Genomic DNA, 16,506 nt, shown 5'->3' on the forward strand with positions numbered 1-16,506 from the left:
TTCATAGTCACTGGTGTGTGAACTCATGGAGTCATACAGCACAGAAACAGACCCCTCAATCTAACCATTCCTTGCTGAACATAATCCCAAACTAAAGTAGTCCCTCTTGTCTGTGTTCCTGGCCCATATCCCTCCTTTCGTGTACTTATCCAAATGTCTTTGAAATGTTGATATTTACCCAAAACCACCAATTCCTCAGGAAGTTCATTCCACACTCAAACCACCCTCTGTGTAAAAAAAAATTGCCCCTCATGTCTTTTTAAAATCTCTCTCCTTAACAATGTGCCCCCTAGTGTTGAAATCCCGCATCCTAGGGAAATGACCAGTACCACTAACCTTATCCTTTACTCCTCATTATTTTATAAACTGCTGTAGGGAGGCACGGTGGCTCAGTGGTTAGCACTGCAGCCTTACAGCACCAGGGACCTGGGTTCGATTCCAGCCTCAGATGACTGTCTGTGTGGAGTTTGCATATTCTCCCCATGTCTACATGGGTTTCCAGAGATGTGCATGTCAGGTGGATTTGCCATGCTAAATTGCCCATAGTGTTAGATACATTAGTCAGAGGGAATTGGGTCTAGTGGTTACTTGTTGGGCCAAATGGCCTGAATCCACACTGTAAGGAATCTGATCTAATGTGTAAGCCTCCTATGGTCCAGTAGAAAGAAGTCCCAGCCCTCCATACATGTCAATGTTCAGGTAAATCTCTTCTGAACCCTCTCCATCTTTCCTAGAACTGAGCAACTAGAACTGGACACCGTACTGATTACGTTACACCTCTCAAATCCTCGCATGGTGTGTGTGGATGCATGTATTTACCCAGGGAATGTACAATCAGGCTCTTCTGACACTGTTAGCCCACACCCCCGCCTCAGGAAAATGGTAGCACTTGAAAAATCTAAGTTCATACCCAATGGTCCTGAGGTCCAGGATGAGTCAGTACCACTGTATTTGGGGAGAACTGTCTCCTCTAATTATGTTTATGGGTTTTTTTAATGCTGTTTTTCTAGCAGCATACAACATGCTGCTTTGCAGTTACTTTGGACAGTTCAGATGGTCCCTATACCTGGTACCAGACCGACTTGCTACGTGTGCGTGTCTGTGCCTGTGTGGTGAACAGATCGCCAGTGTATGTCATCAAGCCTTGTTGTAATTTCCTTGCTGCAGTTGCTGTAGTGAGCTTTCATGTTTTCCTAACCAAGAGGAAAAAATAACTAGCACAAAATCTCTTTCAAAGGCCTTGCAAACTGTTGTCTCCAAAATGTGTTTTTTTTTCCCCTTTTAAAAAAGATTGGAAACAACGCAAGTTCTACTGCCCGAGCTTGTAAATGAGATTATTTTGTCCTGGGGCTCCCCAATCGACATTCTCTGCCAGGCTGTGCTTTGATCAGGAGCTGAATAGAAGACAGCTAGTGTGTAAAGTGACAACTTCCAACAGAGCGACTCCTTTCTCTGCCCCTCACATCATTGCTGCTGCTGTGCGGTTGCCTTAGAGAAGGCTTTCTTGCTTCATTGGGTGGGTGCGGTGTCCAGCTTAAAACGATGAGAGCTGGGGGTGGGGGTGCAGAGAGATGAACAGGAAGAAGCGATAGATTATTCTCGCTCTCTCTCTCTATTTCTCCCCCCCCCCCCCCCCCCACTCTCCATGTATGTCTCTGTCTGTCTCTGCTCTCTCTCGTTCCCGTGCTCGCCCACGCTCTCGCTCTCTCATGTTTGTTGATGCTGATACAGGCCGTGCCCTGCCGTGCTTTACTATGCCTGTGATTCTCTGCTCCTGATTCACAGCCTCCTTTCTCCCCTGATAGCTGCAGCTTTAGGCAGCCGAGCCCAGCAGTGTAGCACACGTAGCCTGCAGCTGATTCTCTTCACGCTGTACAAAGAAGACAGAAGTGAAGAGTGAGGGAGTGAAAAAAAACACAGGAGCTGTTGAGCCAACAGATCCTCAAAGCTACCCAGCATGCAGCCAGGAAATAAATTACCACATTTTCTCTGATCTGCACCCGTTTGACTCCATCTTCCCTCCATCTTTTTTTTTTAATTTTCATTTTCTGTTTATAACCCACTTCAGTTAAAGATTCTTCCCTCCCACCTTCATGTTTTTTGATGTTAGACAACACTGTCTTTGAAGAAGCTCGAGACTCTGTGAAGCTACTGATGAGCTGGTTGTACTACAGAGGGAATGAGCAGGACAACTGAGTGCTCTCGCCCTAGGCCAGTGCTGCTGGGAAGGATGTCGCTCCATGAGGCCACTGTAAGAAGCTCATAAAATCCCCGGCTCATGGCAATGAGCAGAGAAACTGGCTTTACCCGAACACACAAGCACATTAAAGGAAAAAGACAAAAGCATTGCTTCGTTTTTATTCCTCTTGCTGGCAATCTTACCCTCCTTTTTTTTGTTTCCTGATCTTTTGACGCTCTCTTCTCATTCTTTCACTGACTCCCTCTCATCCTTCCTTTCACCTGCTGTCTCTCACTTTTTCAATCTCTCCTGTCCATTGTGCTCTGTCTATTCTACCTTTCTCCTAAAATGTGCAAGCTGAAGGATGGACAGCTGAATGTCATCTATCTGTTATACTCTTGCTTCATGTAGAGAACTCATCGCCTTCCGAAGGAGATGACGCCTGTCGACCCAGCAGCCTTCGCCACTCAGCTCATCTCTCGGCTGGAGAAGCTCAAGCGGGAGCGAGACACCATGGACAGCTTGGAGGAGAGACTGCAGCAGATCAAAGAGGTAGGATGGCAAACTTGCTGAGGAACGACTGCCTCTGAGAGCTCGGGTGGGGCAGGAACGGAGAAAGCTGTTTTAATTTTAATCTCGAGTCCCCAAGACAGACTGAATGAGAACAGCATGACCGATGCATTTGGATTTTAAAATGCACCCAGTACGTAAATACTGCATAGACATTTTACTCCTCTCAGTGTAACTTGATTGGTTTGATTAGAAAGCGTTGCCCCTATTTGAAGATGATGGTTGGAAAGTAGAGCAGTTTGGTTGTGGTGATGAAGTGCTCACATTATAATCAGGTCCTTCACAGGCTCACATCAGAGCACTTGTCCCTTTCTAGTGGGGGGGGGGGGAGTTCCCACCCAGGAAATTGGCTTTAAATTAGCAGCTTTAGGTGGGCTATTGATATTGGCTCTTTGTAAATGTTAGCTGGAGGGCAGGATGATGCTGTGGGGAAGAGTTGCAGAGATAGGTGAAGCAAGCCTCTGGAGTTATCTGTCAATGAGGAGTCTGGGAAGCGAGTAATCCCCAGACAGAGAGAAATGAGAAACTGTCCTCATTATTGAAAGGATCAGCAATGAGACAGCACAGTATTTAATGAAAGAAACAAAAATGATGAGTGGTTAGGGTCAGGGAAATACTGCCAGAGGGTGTTGTGGAAGCAGGTTCAATCAGATTTTCAAAAGGGAATTAAATAGTTATTTGAAAAGGAAGCATGTCCTCGATTTCAAAGAAGGCGAAGTGTCTATTTGGAGGGCTGACACAAACATGATGGGCCGAATGTCCATCTTCTGCACTGTAACAATTCAGTAAGTGAGTCAGAGGCTGGAGGATTGTCAGGTGGAGGAAATGTGATGTTGCAATTATTTTTGTACGCTCAGTGAACACCCTCAGTGAGAATGAAATGTCCATTTCTGTTTGACAACAGGATGAAGGTGAAGATGGGGACCTTCCCACAATAACAGCACAGATAGAGATGGAATCTACAGCCCCCCAGCATCAGCTGCATCCACTGGCTCTTCTGCCGTCTGGAAGCTGTGACGATGACCCACAGACCATCTTGGATGACCACTTGTCACGAGTACTGAAAACCCCAGGCTGCCAATCGCCAGGGGTGGGCCGATATTCTCCTCCTTCCCAGACCCCAGACTGTCTCCGAGGGACAAGGTTTCAAACTGGCATGGGGACCCAGACAGCAGCTCCAGGTGTTTCCAATAAAGGATATGTCTCCAAACAGGGCTCCAAGTACGTCCACCATCATTACATTCACCATCACACTGTTCCCAAGACAAAGGAACAGATTGAAACTGAGGCTGCTCACAGAGTGCAGTGTCTCTGTCCAAACAGCACGGACCTTTGTTCCTACACCAAATTTCGAAGTGTTCACCCCAAGGTTGAAATGCCGGCACATCAAGCGGAACAGTTTGCATTGGGGTAAGATCTCATCTAATTTTTTTCCTTTTTGAAGTGTTTTTTCAATCTGCCTTAAGGGAAAGCAGGCTCCCTCTCCTTGCCAGACCCTGCATGCACAGAGACCGGGTTAGTGAATCAGTAAGCTCCTTAACCAGGGTGTGCGTCACACTCCAGCCTCTGGGCCAAGAAGTGAACCCATTGTCCAGGATGGAGTTTCACTGATGCATTTTTATTCCACCTGTCCCCTAACTTAGAGGAACTCAGGACAACTATAGCTACGTCCAGTGTCAAATCCAGTAGAGACCAGCACAGAAAGGGTTGGAACCTGAGATCTGCTGGTCTGAGTCAGGAACACTCAGCAACACATTGACAAAATACCAAGGAGTGTAAGCATGCAAGATATTATGTTACTTATTTCTGTCAAACTGACCATGACGTAGTAGCGGTTGTTCTCAGTGACTCCACAAATCTGCATTTAATCCGTGGCCTGCACATATTTGTAACTGTGGCCAACCTTGACCTTGCTGTTCTGTCGGTTACTTGGAGATGATACTGCCATAGAGCTCCATCCTGGGGCCCGGCCGCTCTCGGAGTTCCATCCTGGCACCCGGTCGCTCTTGGAGCTCCATCCTGGGGCCTGTTCGCTCTCAGAGCTCCATCCTGGGGCCGGGTCACTCTCAGAGCTCCATCGCTGGGGCCTGGTTGCTCTCTGAGCTCGATCGCTGGGGCCCAGTCGCTCTCGGAGCTCCATCGCTGGGGCCCGGTTGTTCTCTGAGCTTGATTGCTCGGGCCCAGCCGCTCTCAGAGCTCCGCCGCTGGGGCTTGGTCGCACTTCGAGCTCCGTCGCTGGGCCCAGTCATTCCAAGTAGCTCCGCAGTTTTTCAGGGTGGGGGAGGGGGGGTGGTGTGGGTGGCAGTGAGGGTGCTAATGGTGGTGCCCCAGTGAGCTGCTGACTCACAATGGAACCTGAACTTATTTGGGAAATGAGAAACTCGTGATATGCCCATTGATGTGGACATTGAGAGGTGTGAATATTATAGTCCAGTAACAGTTAATGTCCTCAGAGGCCTCACCATGGGCATTATTGGCATTAGTGCTGACTGTCCACAACAGAGGTCTTGATTCTTGACTGTCATGGTGCCTTATACACAAGGCAGCAGTGCTCCAAATGTATCGAGCAGCTACTGCAAACCATAGGTATTTAGGAGTCTGTGACATGATCACAGTGAATGATGCTGAACAGGCTGAGAGAGCTGAAAGAGCCTAATCCCTGTTCAGTTTTCCTAACCTCATCTGACCCAGGAAGAGCTGTAGACCCTGGGAGCGTGGTAACCAACTGCATGTGTCTCTTAGAACGATTTGGGGGTAGGGAAATGGAGAAACAAGATCCAGTGAACCGTGGGGTTAAACTTGCGGATTACACTGAGACACTGCGTTATACCTGAGGTGGCTGTTCTGTGCACTGTTGGATGGGTGAGGACCTCTGGATCTGTACCTACATGTATGTGGAAATATCTTCAGGAGAAGTAGAGAGTGAAGTTGTTAAGTGGGAGTCCAGGTGGTCCTCACACTTTTAAAAATAGCAGAAATGAAAAGCTTTCCATTGATGTACTTTTCCCTCTGTTTGACCATCAGCAGTAGGAACAGTTCCCTAGCCAGGAGGAGCACACAAGTGATGGACTGTGCTAGCCCAATTTCCAGTGAGGGAGCTCTGCCTCTTTGCAGCCCTCAGCTCCCCTGTGAAGAGACAGATCGGACACAGAACGTGTGGCAATGGATGTTGGAGAGTGAACGACAACCCAACAAACACAGGTCCCACAGGTAAAGGCTGAGCCGCTTCACGGAATGCTTGCTTTGTGCCATGCAGATGAGCACACGCAGGCATCTGTGTTTGTGTTATGAGGTGGTGTCTGTCAGTGGAACACTATTGGTGGGGGGTGCGGTGCATTAATGGAATGGAGTTGAGGAGGGGGCTTGCATGTGTTGGTGGAATGGTGTCAGGCTGTGTGAGATGTTCCTCCTATCACCTGGGAGAGAGATTTCTTACCCTCAAATATTCAGATTGCTTCTTTGTAGGACTGAATGAATATCCTCGGTTTTGCAATTTGAAGTCGATCATAAAAAGAGGGCTTGTTGGTGATCGCAAATTCAGGTTCCACTTTACCAAAGTGGAAAAGCACCAGTTTGCTAAAAACAAAACTGGAGGAGGGCAATGAACAGAAGGTGTCGAGTTTGATTTACAGGCTCCTGCAGAGCAACTTTCCCCAGCTGAAGATCTTAGACTTGCTCCTTGTCTAAGGAGCAAAACGATCCCACATGTGACACCCTTAGGGTCCAGCATCTGGTGATGTGTAATCGGAGCTTAGAAATGGTCAGATCAGGAAGGAACACAAACGGCTCCCAAGACCACTCGACCTGCTACAGTTCGAATTGGCCTGAGCTTGTGTATCTGAATGAGGGGGTGGGCCACATTACTGACAACTGATCACAGCTGGGTTGTAACAAATGATTCTCTCCCATAGCGTCCAATGTATGAAGAGAGGAAGTGTCACAGAATGCCCAAGAGGAAATACAACTGAGCGCACCAACCGGCAGCATGTTGGCAGTACCCACCAGAGGGGCATTGCTCAGCCATCCCACCCCTTCATTCAGGACCCTGCAATGCCCCCCCTTCCACCGCCAAACACACTCGCTCAGCTGGAAGAGGCACGTCGCAGGCTAGAAGAGGAGAAGAAAGTTTCCAAAACTCAGAAGCAAAGGTACGGAATTCACTTCTGCCTCTTGTTCCTGTGTTACTAAATGTTTTACCTCTGACCTTTACTAATGTTGTTGTGCGCATCTCCCATTTCTCTCTCTCTCTGTTTGTCTGTCTGTATCTCTCTCTCTTGCATTCTCACACATGCACTTTTTCATTTACCAGCTGTCACTCACTCTTTCTCTCACTGACAGCCAAAACTTTGTCTGTCTGTGTCTCTCTCTTCTCTCTCTCTCTCTCTCTCTCTCCCTCTCCCACCCAACTACCCCATCTCTATCTATCTCTCCCTTACACAGACTGTCACCTGTTTTTCTCTCTCTCTCTCTCACCACTAACATTGTCTTTTGTTGTTTTTCAGAAACTCAACATCAAGTTTACAGCGAGACAGACCTCATGGAACCCAACCCCAAGGAGTCAGCCAGTCTCAGTCCAACACTGCTCTCCTCACTCCTGTGGAAGAGTAAGTAACTCATTCTCTGTTCCCCAGTTTGGGGAGATCTGCATTCTGAGAGTTCATGGGAATTTTTTTGTCCTTCCCAACCTCCCTCGATGTTTTGCTGTCCTTTCTGTTCCAGTCAAGGCTGACGTGTTGAGGTCCAGCTCTGTTCATTAATACGCATTGAGTCCTTGGAGAGCTGTTTAACTCCTGAGAGCATTGCAGCCGAGTCTCAGCTGATATTCTGTTACCAGTAGAAGGCACTGGAGAAAGGAGACCAGGCTGCTGCTAAGCTTCTAAACTGGGGCCACTGCAGTGCAATGAGCTAATACAAAACAAGAATCACTGCTGGAGTTAGCAATGGATGAATGTTTTATACAATGGCATGACATTATTCACTGACAGTTATAACACAGAAACAGACCCTTAGGTCCAAACTGTCCATGCCAACCTGATATCCGAAATTAATCTTGTCCCATTTGTCAATACTTGACCCATATCCCTCTAAACCCTTCCTGTTCATCCTATTTGTGGGTCGCACAGTGGTTAGCACTGCTGCCTCACAGCGCCAGAGACCTGGGTTCAATTCCCACCTTAGGCAACTCTCTGTGTGGAGTTTGCACATTCTCCCCGTGTCTGCATGGGTTTTCTCCAGATGCTCCCGTTTCCTCCTACAATCCAAAAATGTGCAGGTTAGGTGAATTGGCCATGCTAAATTGCCTCTAGTGTTAGGTGTAGGAGAATGGGTCTGGGTGGGTTGCGCTTCGGTAGGTCGGTGTGGACTTGTTGGGCCGAAGGGCCTGTTTCCACACTGTAAGTAATCTATTCACTGAGGCCCTGCTTGATTCTAGTTCTTGAACTGTCTGCCAGCATTCTGATTTCCCATTCTGTCTTTTGTTTTAGTCCTTATTACCTTGTTATTCAGCTCACTGTATATGTTCACATCCCCCCACCCCCCCCATTCCATGAGAAATTAGTGGGCAAAGTTAAAGCACGTGGGATAAGGGATAATATATTGGCATGGATTGAGAATTGGTTGGCAGATCAGTCACAGACAGCATGAAAAAATTGCCTTTTTCAGAGTTACAAGTAGTGACTCATAGAGTACCACAAAAGATCAGTGCTTGAAACCCAGGTGCTGTATTCGCAATATATATAAATGACCTGGATCAGGAACAAAATACAACATTTCCACGCGTGCTGATGACACAAAACCGGGTGTGATAGAGAGTTGTGAGGAGCATGCAGAGAGGCTTCATGGTGATTTAGGCAAGGTGAGTGGGGAAATACATGGCAGATACCGTGCTAAATATGGAGTTATACCCTTCTGTCTGGGAGAAAAAATAGTATTAATGAAATGGGGATATATTAGGTTTTGTGTATGATTCTCACTCAATCCTCACTAAGGTGAAGGAAATGGCAAAGGACATTTAACATATTTCTCGCAACTACTTAAAAATTAAAAATATGATAGTTGAGAGGAAGGGATTCTTAACCGGCGTTGGACTATTGTCCTCTTTTTGCATTTAAGAACATCTTGGCTCCATGCCCAATTTTTTTAAAAAAAGGATCAAAGCGGGGAACAAGATGAGTGTCCACAGCAATTAAACTGTAAATGTCAAAAATAAGTAATTGCAATATGAAACAATATGTTTTGATAGAAAAAAAGTTGTGTTTTGCTGCAGTCCTTGTTAATTTCCCCGTTCAGGGAGGATAGTAAAATATAAGAAGTGAGGTTAGAATAGAATGTTTTTAATTTATTCATCCATGGGATATGGGTGCACTGGCTGGGTAACACTTATTGTCCATCCTTAACTGCCCTTAAGGTGATAGTGAGTGATTGTCTTGAACCACTGTGGTCTGTGTGGTGTAGGTGTCAGGAAAGAGTATTACAGGAGTTTTACCAAGTGAGAGTGAAGGAACAGAGGTACATTTCCATGTCAGGATCAGCATTCCTTCTAATATTTTTCCGGTTGTGCAGGCTTCCGAGGTCTGTGAGTGGCAGTGATTTCTGGAACCACAAGTCAATGCTGCAGTCAGAGAGCCGATGCTAATCACTGTGTACAGAACCTTGGAGCAGTCATTCAGTTTAAAAGGGTTATTGGTTAGGGATGGTGAGTGGCTTGGAGGGGAACCTGCAGGTGGTACTTAAATTCCCAAGTATCTGCTGCTCTTGTACTTCTGGATGGTAAAGTTTGTGTGTTTGGAAGGGGTTGTTTCAGGAGTCTTGATGATAGTGCACACTGCTGCCATTGTGCCTCTATGGCAGAGGGAGTGAGTGTTTGAGGTGGTATACAGGGTGCTTTCTCTTCACTGATTATAGAGTCAGGATGAATGGAAAGGGAAAATGAACCAGAGATAGCAAGACCCAAATAATAACCATCCACCCCCTTAGACTTTTTTTATCTCTCTCTTTCACATACATACAGCCCATCACGCTCTCTCCTTCTATCTGTGGCAGAGAGTGACGTCAGCCATCAGAATGTGTAGTTTTTTTATTCTAAACTGGATAACCTTAACTTCGCCGCCTGTCTTTACCACCAACTTTCAGAAATCTTGTGAATGTAATGAGATGGAAGCTGAAATACTGTGATCTAATTGTGTGAATTTTACTCCTCTCAAAAACAAAATCATTGTTCAATAGGAGAGCTAAATCAGACAGTGATCCCTGAGTTAATTGTGGTTCCACCAAAACATTAGCATCATTTTCTGAAGTTCACAAACTGCTTGTCATTCTCTCCCTCACTTTGTTAACATGGAATCCAGGAGTTTTTGCAGCTCGGCTCCTCAATCTTTTATTCAAACTGATTTTTTACTGAGGTTCAGTAGATGTTTCCAGAATCCAGGAAACACCGTCTCAATGTTTTCATCATTTAGTACCTGTCTCCAATTCTGAATGGCATGAACTGCACCTCTTGTCAGCTGGTGTGTGAAAATGCTGCAAGTTAATGTTGCTGCTGTGTAATCTCCTCTGCCTGCTCATGTTCTCCACTTTAACCAGGTTTAATGAACAGACCTTTGCCTGAACTGATCCCTGGGAGATGCACATGGCATGGTGCTGGTTGTGCGGTGTGACAGGAAATCAACACATGGTATTTCCACTCTCCAAATCTTACTCCTTCTCAAAGGGATCAAGACCTCCATCAACTTAGGAAGCAGATGCTCCCTTCTAAAGGTTCAGTCAAGGCGGAGGGCAATAGTGGAGGGTTCGGCTCCCCGCACAATAGGCACACCTGTAAATATCAGACCCATGAAGCAGAGAGCCTACCAGAATTCCCTTCACCCCAATTTGAAGGTGACTCCCACCCCATTGGCAGACCTGGCTAGAATCAGTAAATTGGGCGCAGTTCCACACAGACAGGGAGTAAGACTCCCCTCCCTATGAGCGAGACTCTGTTCTCTGTTGGCAAACCACGCCCCTTCTTGGTTTTTAATGCCATTGACTTGATTTCTTTTTGTCTCCTCTGTCTCCACAGGCACAAAGCAGCAAAGAAACAAGGGGCACCTGTGAGCCTGGCTCCGTGCAGTGAGTTGGTGGTCACTTACTATTTCTGCGGAGAGGACATTCCATACCGGAGGATGATGAAAGGTCACAGCTTGACCCTGGCTCACTTTAAGGAGCAGCTCAGTAAGAAAGGAAATTACAGGTATGACCATGTTGATTGTTTGGACTTTGGATCTAGGTTAACCAAGGAGTAACTGAGGAAAGAGAGGTGCAGGAGATTTTGTTGTGTCATCGATTGCATGGAGTTCTTTTCATCTCTTCCTGATGGACTTTTGGACTCGTCTATAGCTGTGAGGAAGATTAATCTTTGGAGAGAGTTATGTTGGCTTGTCCTTTTTAGTCAGTTGCTGGTGTGCAATTAAATGAGCTCTTGGTACACCGTTGTTTTGGATTTAAATTTCTCACCCTTGTTTGCAAATGTCTCCATGGCTTCTCCCCTATGTATTTTGGTAACCTCCTCTTGAGATATCTGCACTTACTCAATTTTGACCTTCTATACATCCTCAGTTTCCTTCACTCTACAATGACAGCTGTGCTCTCGGCTGCCTATGGCTGGAATTCCCTCCCCAAGCCTGTCTTCTTCCTCGAAGATGTTCCTTAAAACCTACCATTTTCACTTACGTTAGTATCTCCTTATGTGACTTGGCATCAAAAATTGTTTCACAATTGTTCCTGAGAGTTCCTTGGGACATTTGGCTATGATAAAGATACGATATAAATTCATGCTGTTGTTAATATAATAACTTCTAAACTCCTTGCCTTTCCCCACAGTGGGCCCTTGTCTCACTCCATAATGAAAAACCTCTGCCCCATTTTTCTGTGTTTGTAGATTTCCCTGTTTGCAGACTGGTTTAGGCTGAGCGTGAAGGTGTAGGTGACTTCAGAGAAACAGCCTAACTGAGTGTCAGGGCATGAACTGACCCATGATGTGCTCGCCATTCTCACCAACATCTGGCCTTGATTTTTGTTTTTGCTATTTTTAAGGCCTATGAAATAAGCAACTCTTTGAAGCCAATTTCTTTCATTTTTGTTTGAGCTTAGAGATGAGAGGCAAGCAGGTCAACTGTCAAATTCTTTGATTTAATGAGATCTGCCTTGGTATTTTTCATTCCCTCTGTTCCTACAGATGTGTACAAAGCCATATCACTGATTTATGTAAATCACGCTTATTAATAGTGTTATCAGAGCCTGATGTTGGTTCAGTGGAAGGGTAATCTTAGCATCTTTATACACCAGCATCAACCTGCTAGAGGGGGATAATAATGCACACTGGCCTGGAGTTTCCACTCATTTCTGTTTATTCAAGACAATGCACCCAAATTTGGTCAAGCAGGTTTAGGATTTCATGTACAAGTTGCATGGTATTCAGTTAGGGATTTTGCATTCTGCTGAAAGCTGTCCCACCTATAAAACTGGCCATGTACGTAAAACACCATCAGCTTATTCACCGTAGGACTCAGAGGCTCCATATATGAAAGTGAGTTGTTTGGATGCTAGAACACTAAAAATAATCTTTTCAAACACTTGTGATACAATTCTGATTTACTAAACCTGACCACTGTATCCCGTAATATAACTAGTAAATGCTTTTGTTTAGCTTTAAGGTAGTTAAATCAGATTGGTCGCTGATTTGGTTGAGTAGATTATGTGGACTGGACCTAATTAAAGTTTTTATTTGTTGGGATGAAACCCATTTCCAGTAATATTAATCAAACTGTATCAAATCTCCACTCTTAAATGATTCTGGAAAGTTTAATACAGTTGTTTATATTACATTTTAAAATGCTGGCCTGCTGTGCCAATTCATGGCTGATTTTACATTTTGAGGATATGCATTTAAGCTTCATGCAGAAACTTGAGAGTAAAAGCACTTCCTAAAATTTACAGGATACATTCCCAATCGCCAGTTGTGGTCAAAGGAAAACTCTCCACTCCACATAAACCAGCAGGTGTTGCTAGAGGCCAGAATTCAATGAGTACAGATACCTAAGGGTTGTTGGGCCATAAGGTAATAGGGAGGAATTTAAAAGCAAAGATAAAACATTTTTTAAAATTTGGGATTCAATGTATGCAATGAGTGATAGATAAATGGGATTTTGTGCAAGAAACTAGACCCAACAGAGTGCTAAATGATGTCCAGTTCACACAATCAATTATGGCAAATCAACCAGGAATGTATTATGTTAAAAATCACACAACACCAGGTTACAGTCCAATAGGTTTATTTGGAAACACTAGCTTTCGGAGTGCTGCTCCTTCAGCAGATAACTGTGGAAAAGGATCATAAGACACCAAATTAATTGCAAAAGATTACAGGGTCATGCAGCTGAAATGATACATTGAACACACCGAGATTGCAGTTATGTCTTTCATCTTTTAGAATGGGTTGCAGGTTTCGGTTTATTAATATGTAAATCCCAGACTTCTTTTAAGGCACATTCTCGAGATAACTTAAGGTTTTATTTAAAAAGAAGTGACACCTCAGCTCAGACAATGTATTCAAAGAATGACGTTAGAGTCTATCTGTATTCCAATCTCCATATCAGGAATGTATTGGAATAGTTAAACAAGGACATAGAGTTATAGAGATATGCAGCACGGAAACAGACCCTTCACTCCAACTCGTCCATGCCAACCACATATCCTATATAAGTCTAGTCCCATTTGCCAGCATTTGACCCATATTCCTCTTAAATCATTCCTATTCATATACCCATCCAGATGCCTTTTAAGTGTTGTAATTGTACCAGGGTCCACCACTTCCTCTACCGAACCATCATCTGCATGAAAAAAATTTCCCTTAGGTCACTTTTATATCTTTCCCCTCTCACGCTAAACCTATGCCATCTAGTTCTGGACTCCCCCACCCCAGGGAAAAGACCTTGTCGATTTATCCTATCCACATCCCTTGTGGTCTTATAAACCTCTATAAGGTCACCCCTCAACCTCCGACACTCCAGGGAAAACAGCCCCAGCCTCTCCCTATAGCTCAAACCCTCCAACCCTGGCAACATCCTCATGAATCTTTTCTGAACCCTCTTAAGTTTCACAACACCCTTCCTTTCGGAGGGAGACCAGAACTGCTCACAATGGAGGACTTGCAGTGAGACAAAGCCCGGCAACTTTAGCAATGGTGCAGATGTGTTCCAAAGATCATGACACCCAAAATATTATCCTTTTTTCTATCTAGCTTCCTTCTCTTGTTTTTTTCCATTCCCTCTCTTTGCCTTTCTTTTTGCTTCTTTTGTTCTAACTATGTTATGTCTCTTTTTCACAGGTATTATTTCAAACGAGCCAGCAATGAGTTTGACTGTGGGGCAGTTTTTGAAGAAGTTCAGAGTGACGATAGCACACTGCCCATGTATGAGGGAAAGATCTTGGGAAAAGTGGAACGAATCGATTGATTATTAAAAAGGACTAAAGTCAACACACTTCTGACATTTTAAGAACATTCAAATTATGAACAATTACAGAAGGATGAAATAAGCTGTGAGGTACTGGAATTCGGGCTTGAAGAAGCTGTGGTGATGTTTGCCTTACATAGGATGTAAAGATCATAAAAATATTTATATAAAAATACTGGGCTTCATTATATAAGAATGACCACTATTGATTATTTACAGACATCCAGGTATTCATGGATATCCTGTGGCTTCCTGAGGGACACTATATATATAATATATATATATGAACAGATACTGTGTATAGTCCCTGCTCAGTGACACATCCTGCTATTTATTGAACTTGTATCTCTATGTATTTGAGTTGTGGAAAAGCTATACTTTTCCACTGGTACCCAGCAGCTGCTTCTCTTTGTGACAGTCCTTTCCCCTTCTGTGACGTTACTGACAGTCCCTCCCCTTTCCAATAACACTAACGATAATAACAATTATCATTCCCTGGTGTATTTGAAGTGAAATTGTGAAGCTGGCTGTGAATTTTCTCTGAAACAAGTGATGTCTTAATGTAACACTGCTTTGTTTTTGTACCTGAACCATCACCAAGTCTTAATGGTCTGGCAGAAAAGGCAACCAACTTTGCCTTTTCAATCTTCCATTTGGCATTTACACAGAGCCTAGTGCCTTTCAAATCCAGGAAAATCCACAGAAATCTTGCACCTTCGTGCCCAACACACCATCCATCCCTTTCCTGGTCCCACTCCAACACTTAAAAGTTATGACATTGATGTAGATATGGATTGTGATGTGAGTGTGCAGGTATTGTAGATTTGGCCAACTCAGATGTGTCATCAGTGGAAGACAAGTGTGGCAGCTGTCCAATCCCAGGCCTGATTCAAGCTCTGCTCCTTGCAGAGAGCTCCCTCCAGGAGAGACACTGTGACATAGACAATCAATGCCTCACAACTATATGATATCAAGATTGGAGTTGATTTTTGTTTTCTGTTCAACTTAATGGGTTGAAATTGTACTGCATAACATCGGCAAGTCAACCCATTAAGAATCAGAAGCTTAATACGTATATGGACGTAGCAGCAATGGACCTTTTCATTGGTGTAAAGGTCACTATTCTCATATATGCAATTTAAACTCCCAATCTCCAAAGAGAATTTTGAAATAAAGAGAGCTGAAAATGGGGTGGCAGATGTATTAATTTATCACCTGGAGAGAGAAAGAAGAGTTGTGTTGGGGAACATGATCCATTATCAAAACTGAGAATTCGACACTCTGCCAATTGCCTGGAAGATCAGTCCAACTTTCAGACACTGAACTGTATAATTCCACAATATTATATTTATATTTCATGATTTCAGCGAGGATATTTTCTCTCTCTGCTGTCAATTGGACCTCATTGTAGGATTAAATTAATAATTCGAAGGGAAAGTTTAATTTTACATACTGAGGTAGAAATTACTGCATGTGCTGTTTTCTTGTAAACAGCTAACATACATGTCTTGTTAAGGGGCCAGACCTCAGCATCAACCCTTCCCATCCAACGCACTATTCACTATCACTCTGACCTTTTGCTGCACTGCTGGACATAACTTTATGATATCTGTGTAAATATTGTTAGAGTTTTACACACTACTACTAGTGTTTCTTGTTTATCCAGTACAGTACCTGTGCCTGCATGGTATTATTAATACTGTGTGTCACCCTGCTTTGAGGGTCACATCTCCCTTTGTTAAGAAGGGTTTATGTATAAAGATATTTTTATGCATTTTTGAGTGTTGCAACCATGTTTTATGCCATTTTTGTTCTCCTTTCTGTAAATTATGCATTGCAAAAGAGTTCGATTTAATCCTTGGTACAATAATGTAATTATTAAGAGATGTAGCCTTTATTAAAATTTTATATTTTTCAAATTAATTTATTTTCCTGATCCTTTTGTTGCTTTAAGGTCTATTGCTTTGTTTATTCCATGTGGGATGCATTGTGATCTACTATATTTGTTTTTAATTTCCTGACTTGTGGTTGAACTGAATTTTAAAAGGGGGGGTAGTGAGTAAGGTAGAGAATCTCTGGAGATATCAGAGAAGGAGTCAGGACAGCTAAAGAACTGCCAGAACGAGTAGATCCAGAAGGGAATTAGACCTTGCATAAGAGAGCAGAGAATCTCCAACAGTGATTGAGAAAGAGAGGAAGACAATGGAAGTGAGGCGTGAGGTGGACATAGGGGAGGTAGAGGAGAGAATAGAGTAGAGGTTGTGAGGT

At 44.0% G+C, this 16,506-nt stretch overlaps 1 protein-coding gene across 5 annotated transcripts in view; it reads left to right on the top strand.

Moving 5' to 3' along the window:
- The window catches only part of axin2 (axin 2 (conductin, axil)), a 69,106-nt gene extending 52,945 nt beyond the window's left edge, over positions 1–16,161 (top strand). For 4 of the 5 annotated variants that reach the window (XM_043715078.2, XM_043715082.2, XM_043715077.2 and 1 more), the window contains 7 exons: positions 2,591–2,731; positions 3,654–4,159; positions 5,774–5,959; positions 6,661–6,897; positions 7,252–7,353; positions 10,806–10,976; positions 14,112–16,161. In XM_043715078.2, the coding sequence (XP_043571013.2) occupies positions 2,591–2,731; positions 3,654–4,159; positions 5,774–5,959; positions 6,661–6,897; positions 7,252–7,353; positions 10,806–10,976; positions 14,112–14,238 (1,470 nt within the window). In that variant the 3' untranslated portion in view covers positions 14,239–16,161. The remainder of the gene's footprint in view (positions 1–2,590; positions 2,732–3,653; positions 4,160–5,773; positions 5,960–6,660; positions 6,898–7,251; positions 7,354–10,805; positions 10,977–14,111) is intronic. The other variant, XM_043715083.2, reaches the window with a different exon arrangement.
- Positions 16,162–16,506: the final 345 nt, after the last annotated feature.

This window comes from Chiloscyllium plagiosum, unplaced genomic scaffold, assembly GCF_037043375.1.
Source record: "Chiloscyllium plagiosum isolate Xiang-an unplaced genomic scaffold, Cpla_swu_hap1 HiC_scaffold_25, whole genome shotgun sequence".
NCBI classification, from domain to species: domain Eukaryota; kingdom Metazoa; phylum Chordata; class Chondrichthyes; order Orectolobiformes; family Hemiscylliidae; genus Chiloscyllium; species Chiloscyllium plagiosum.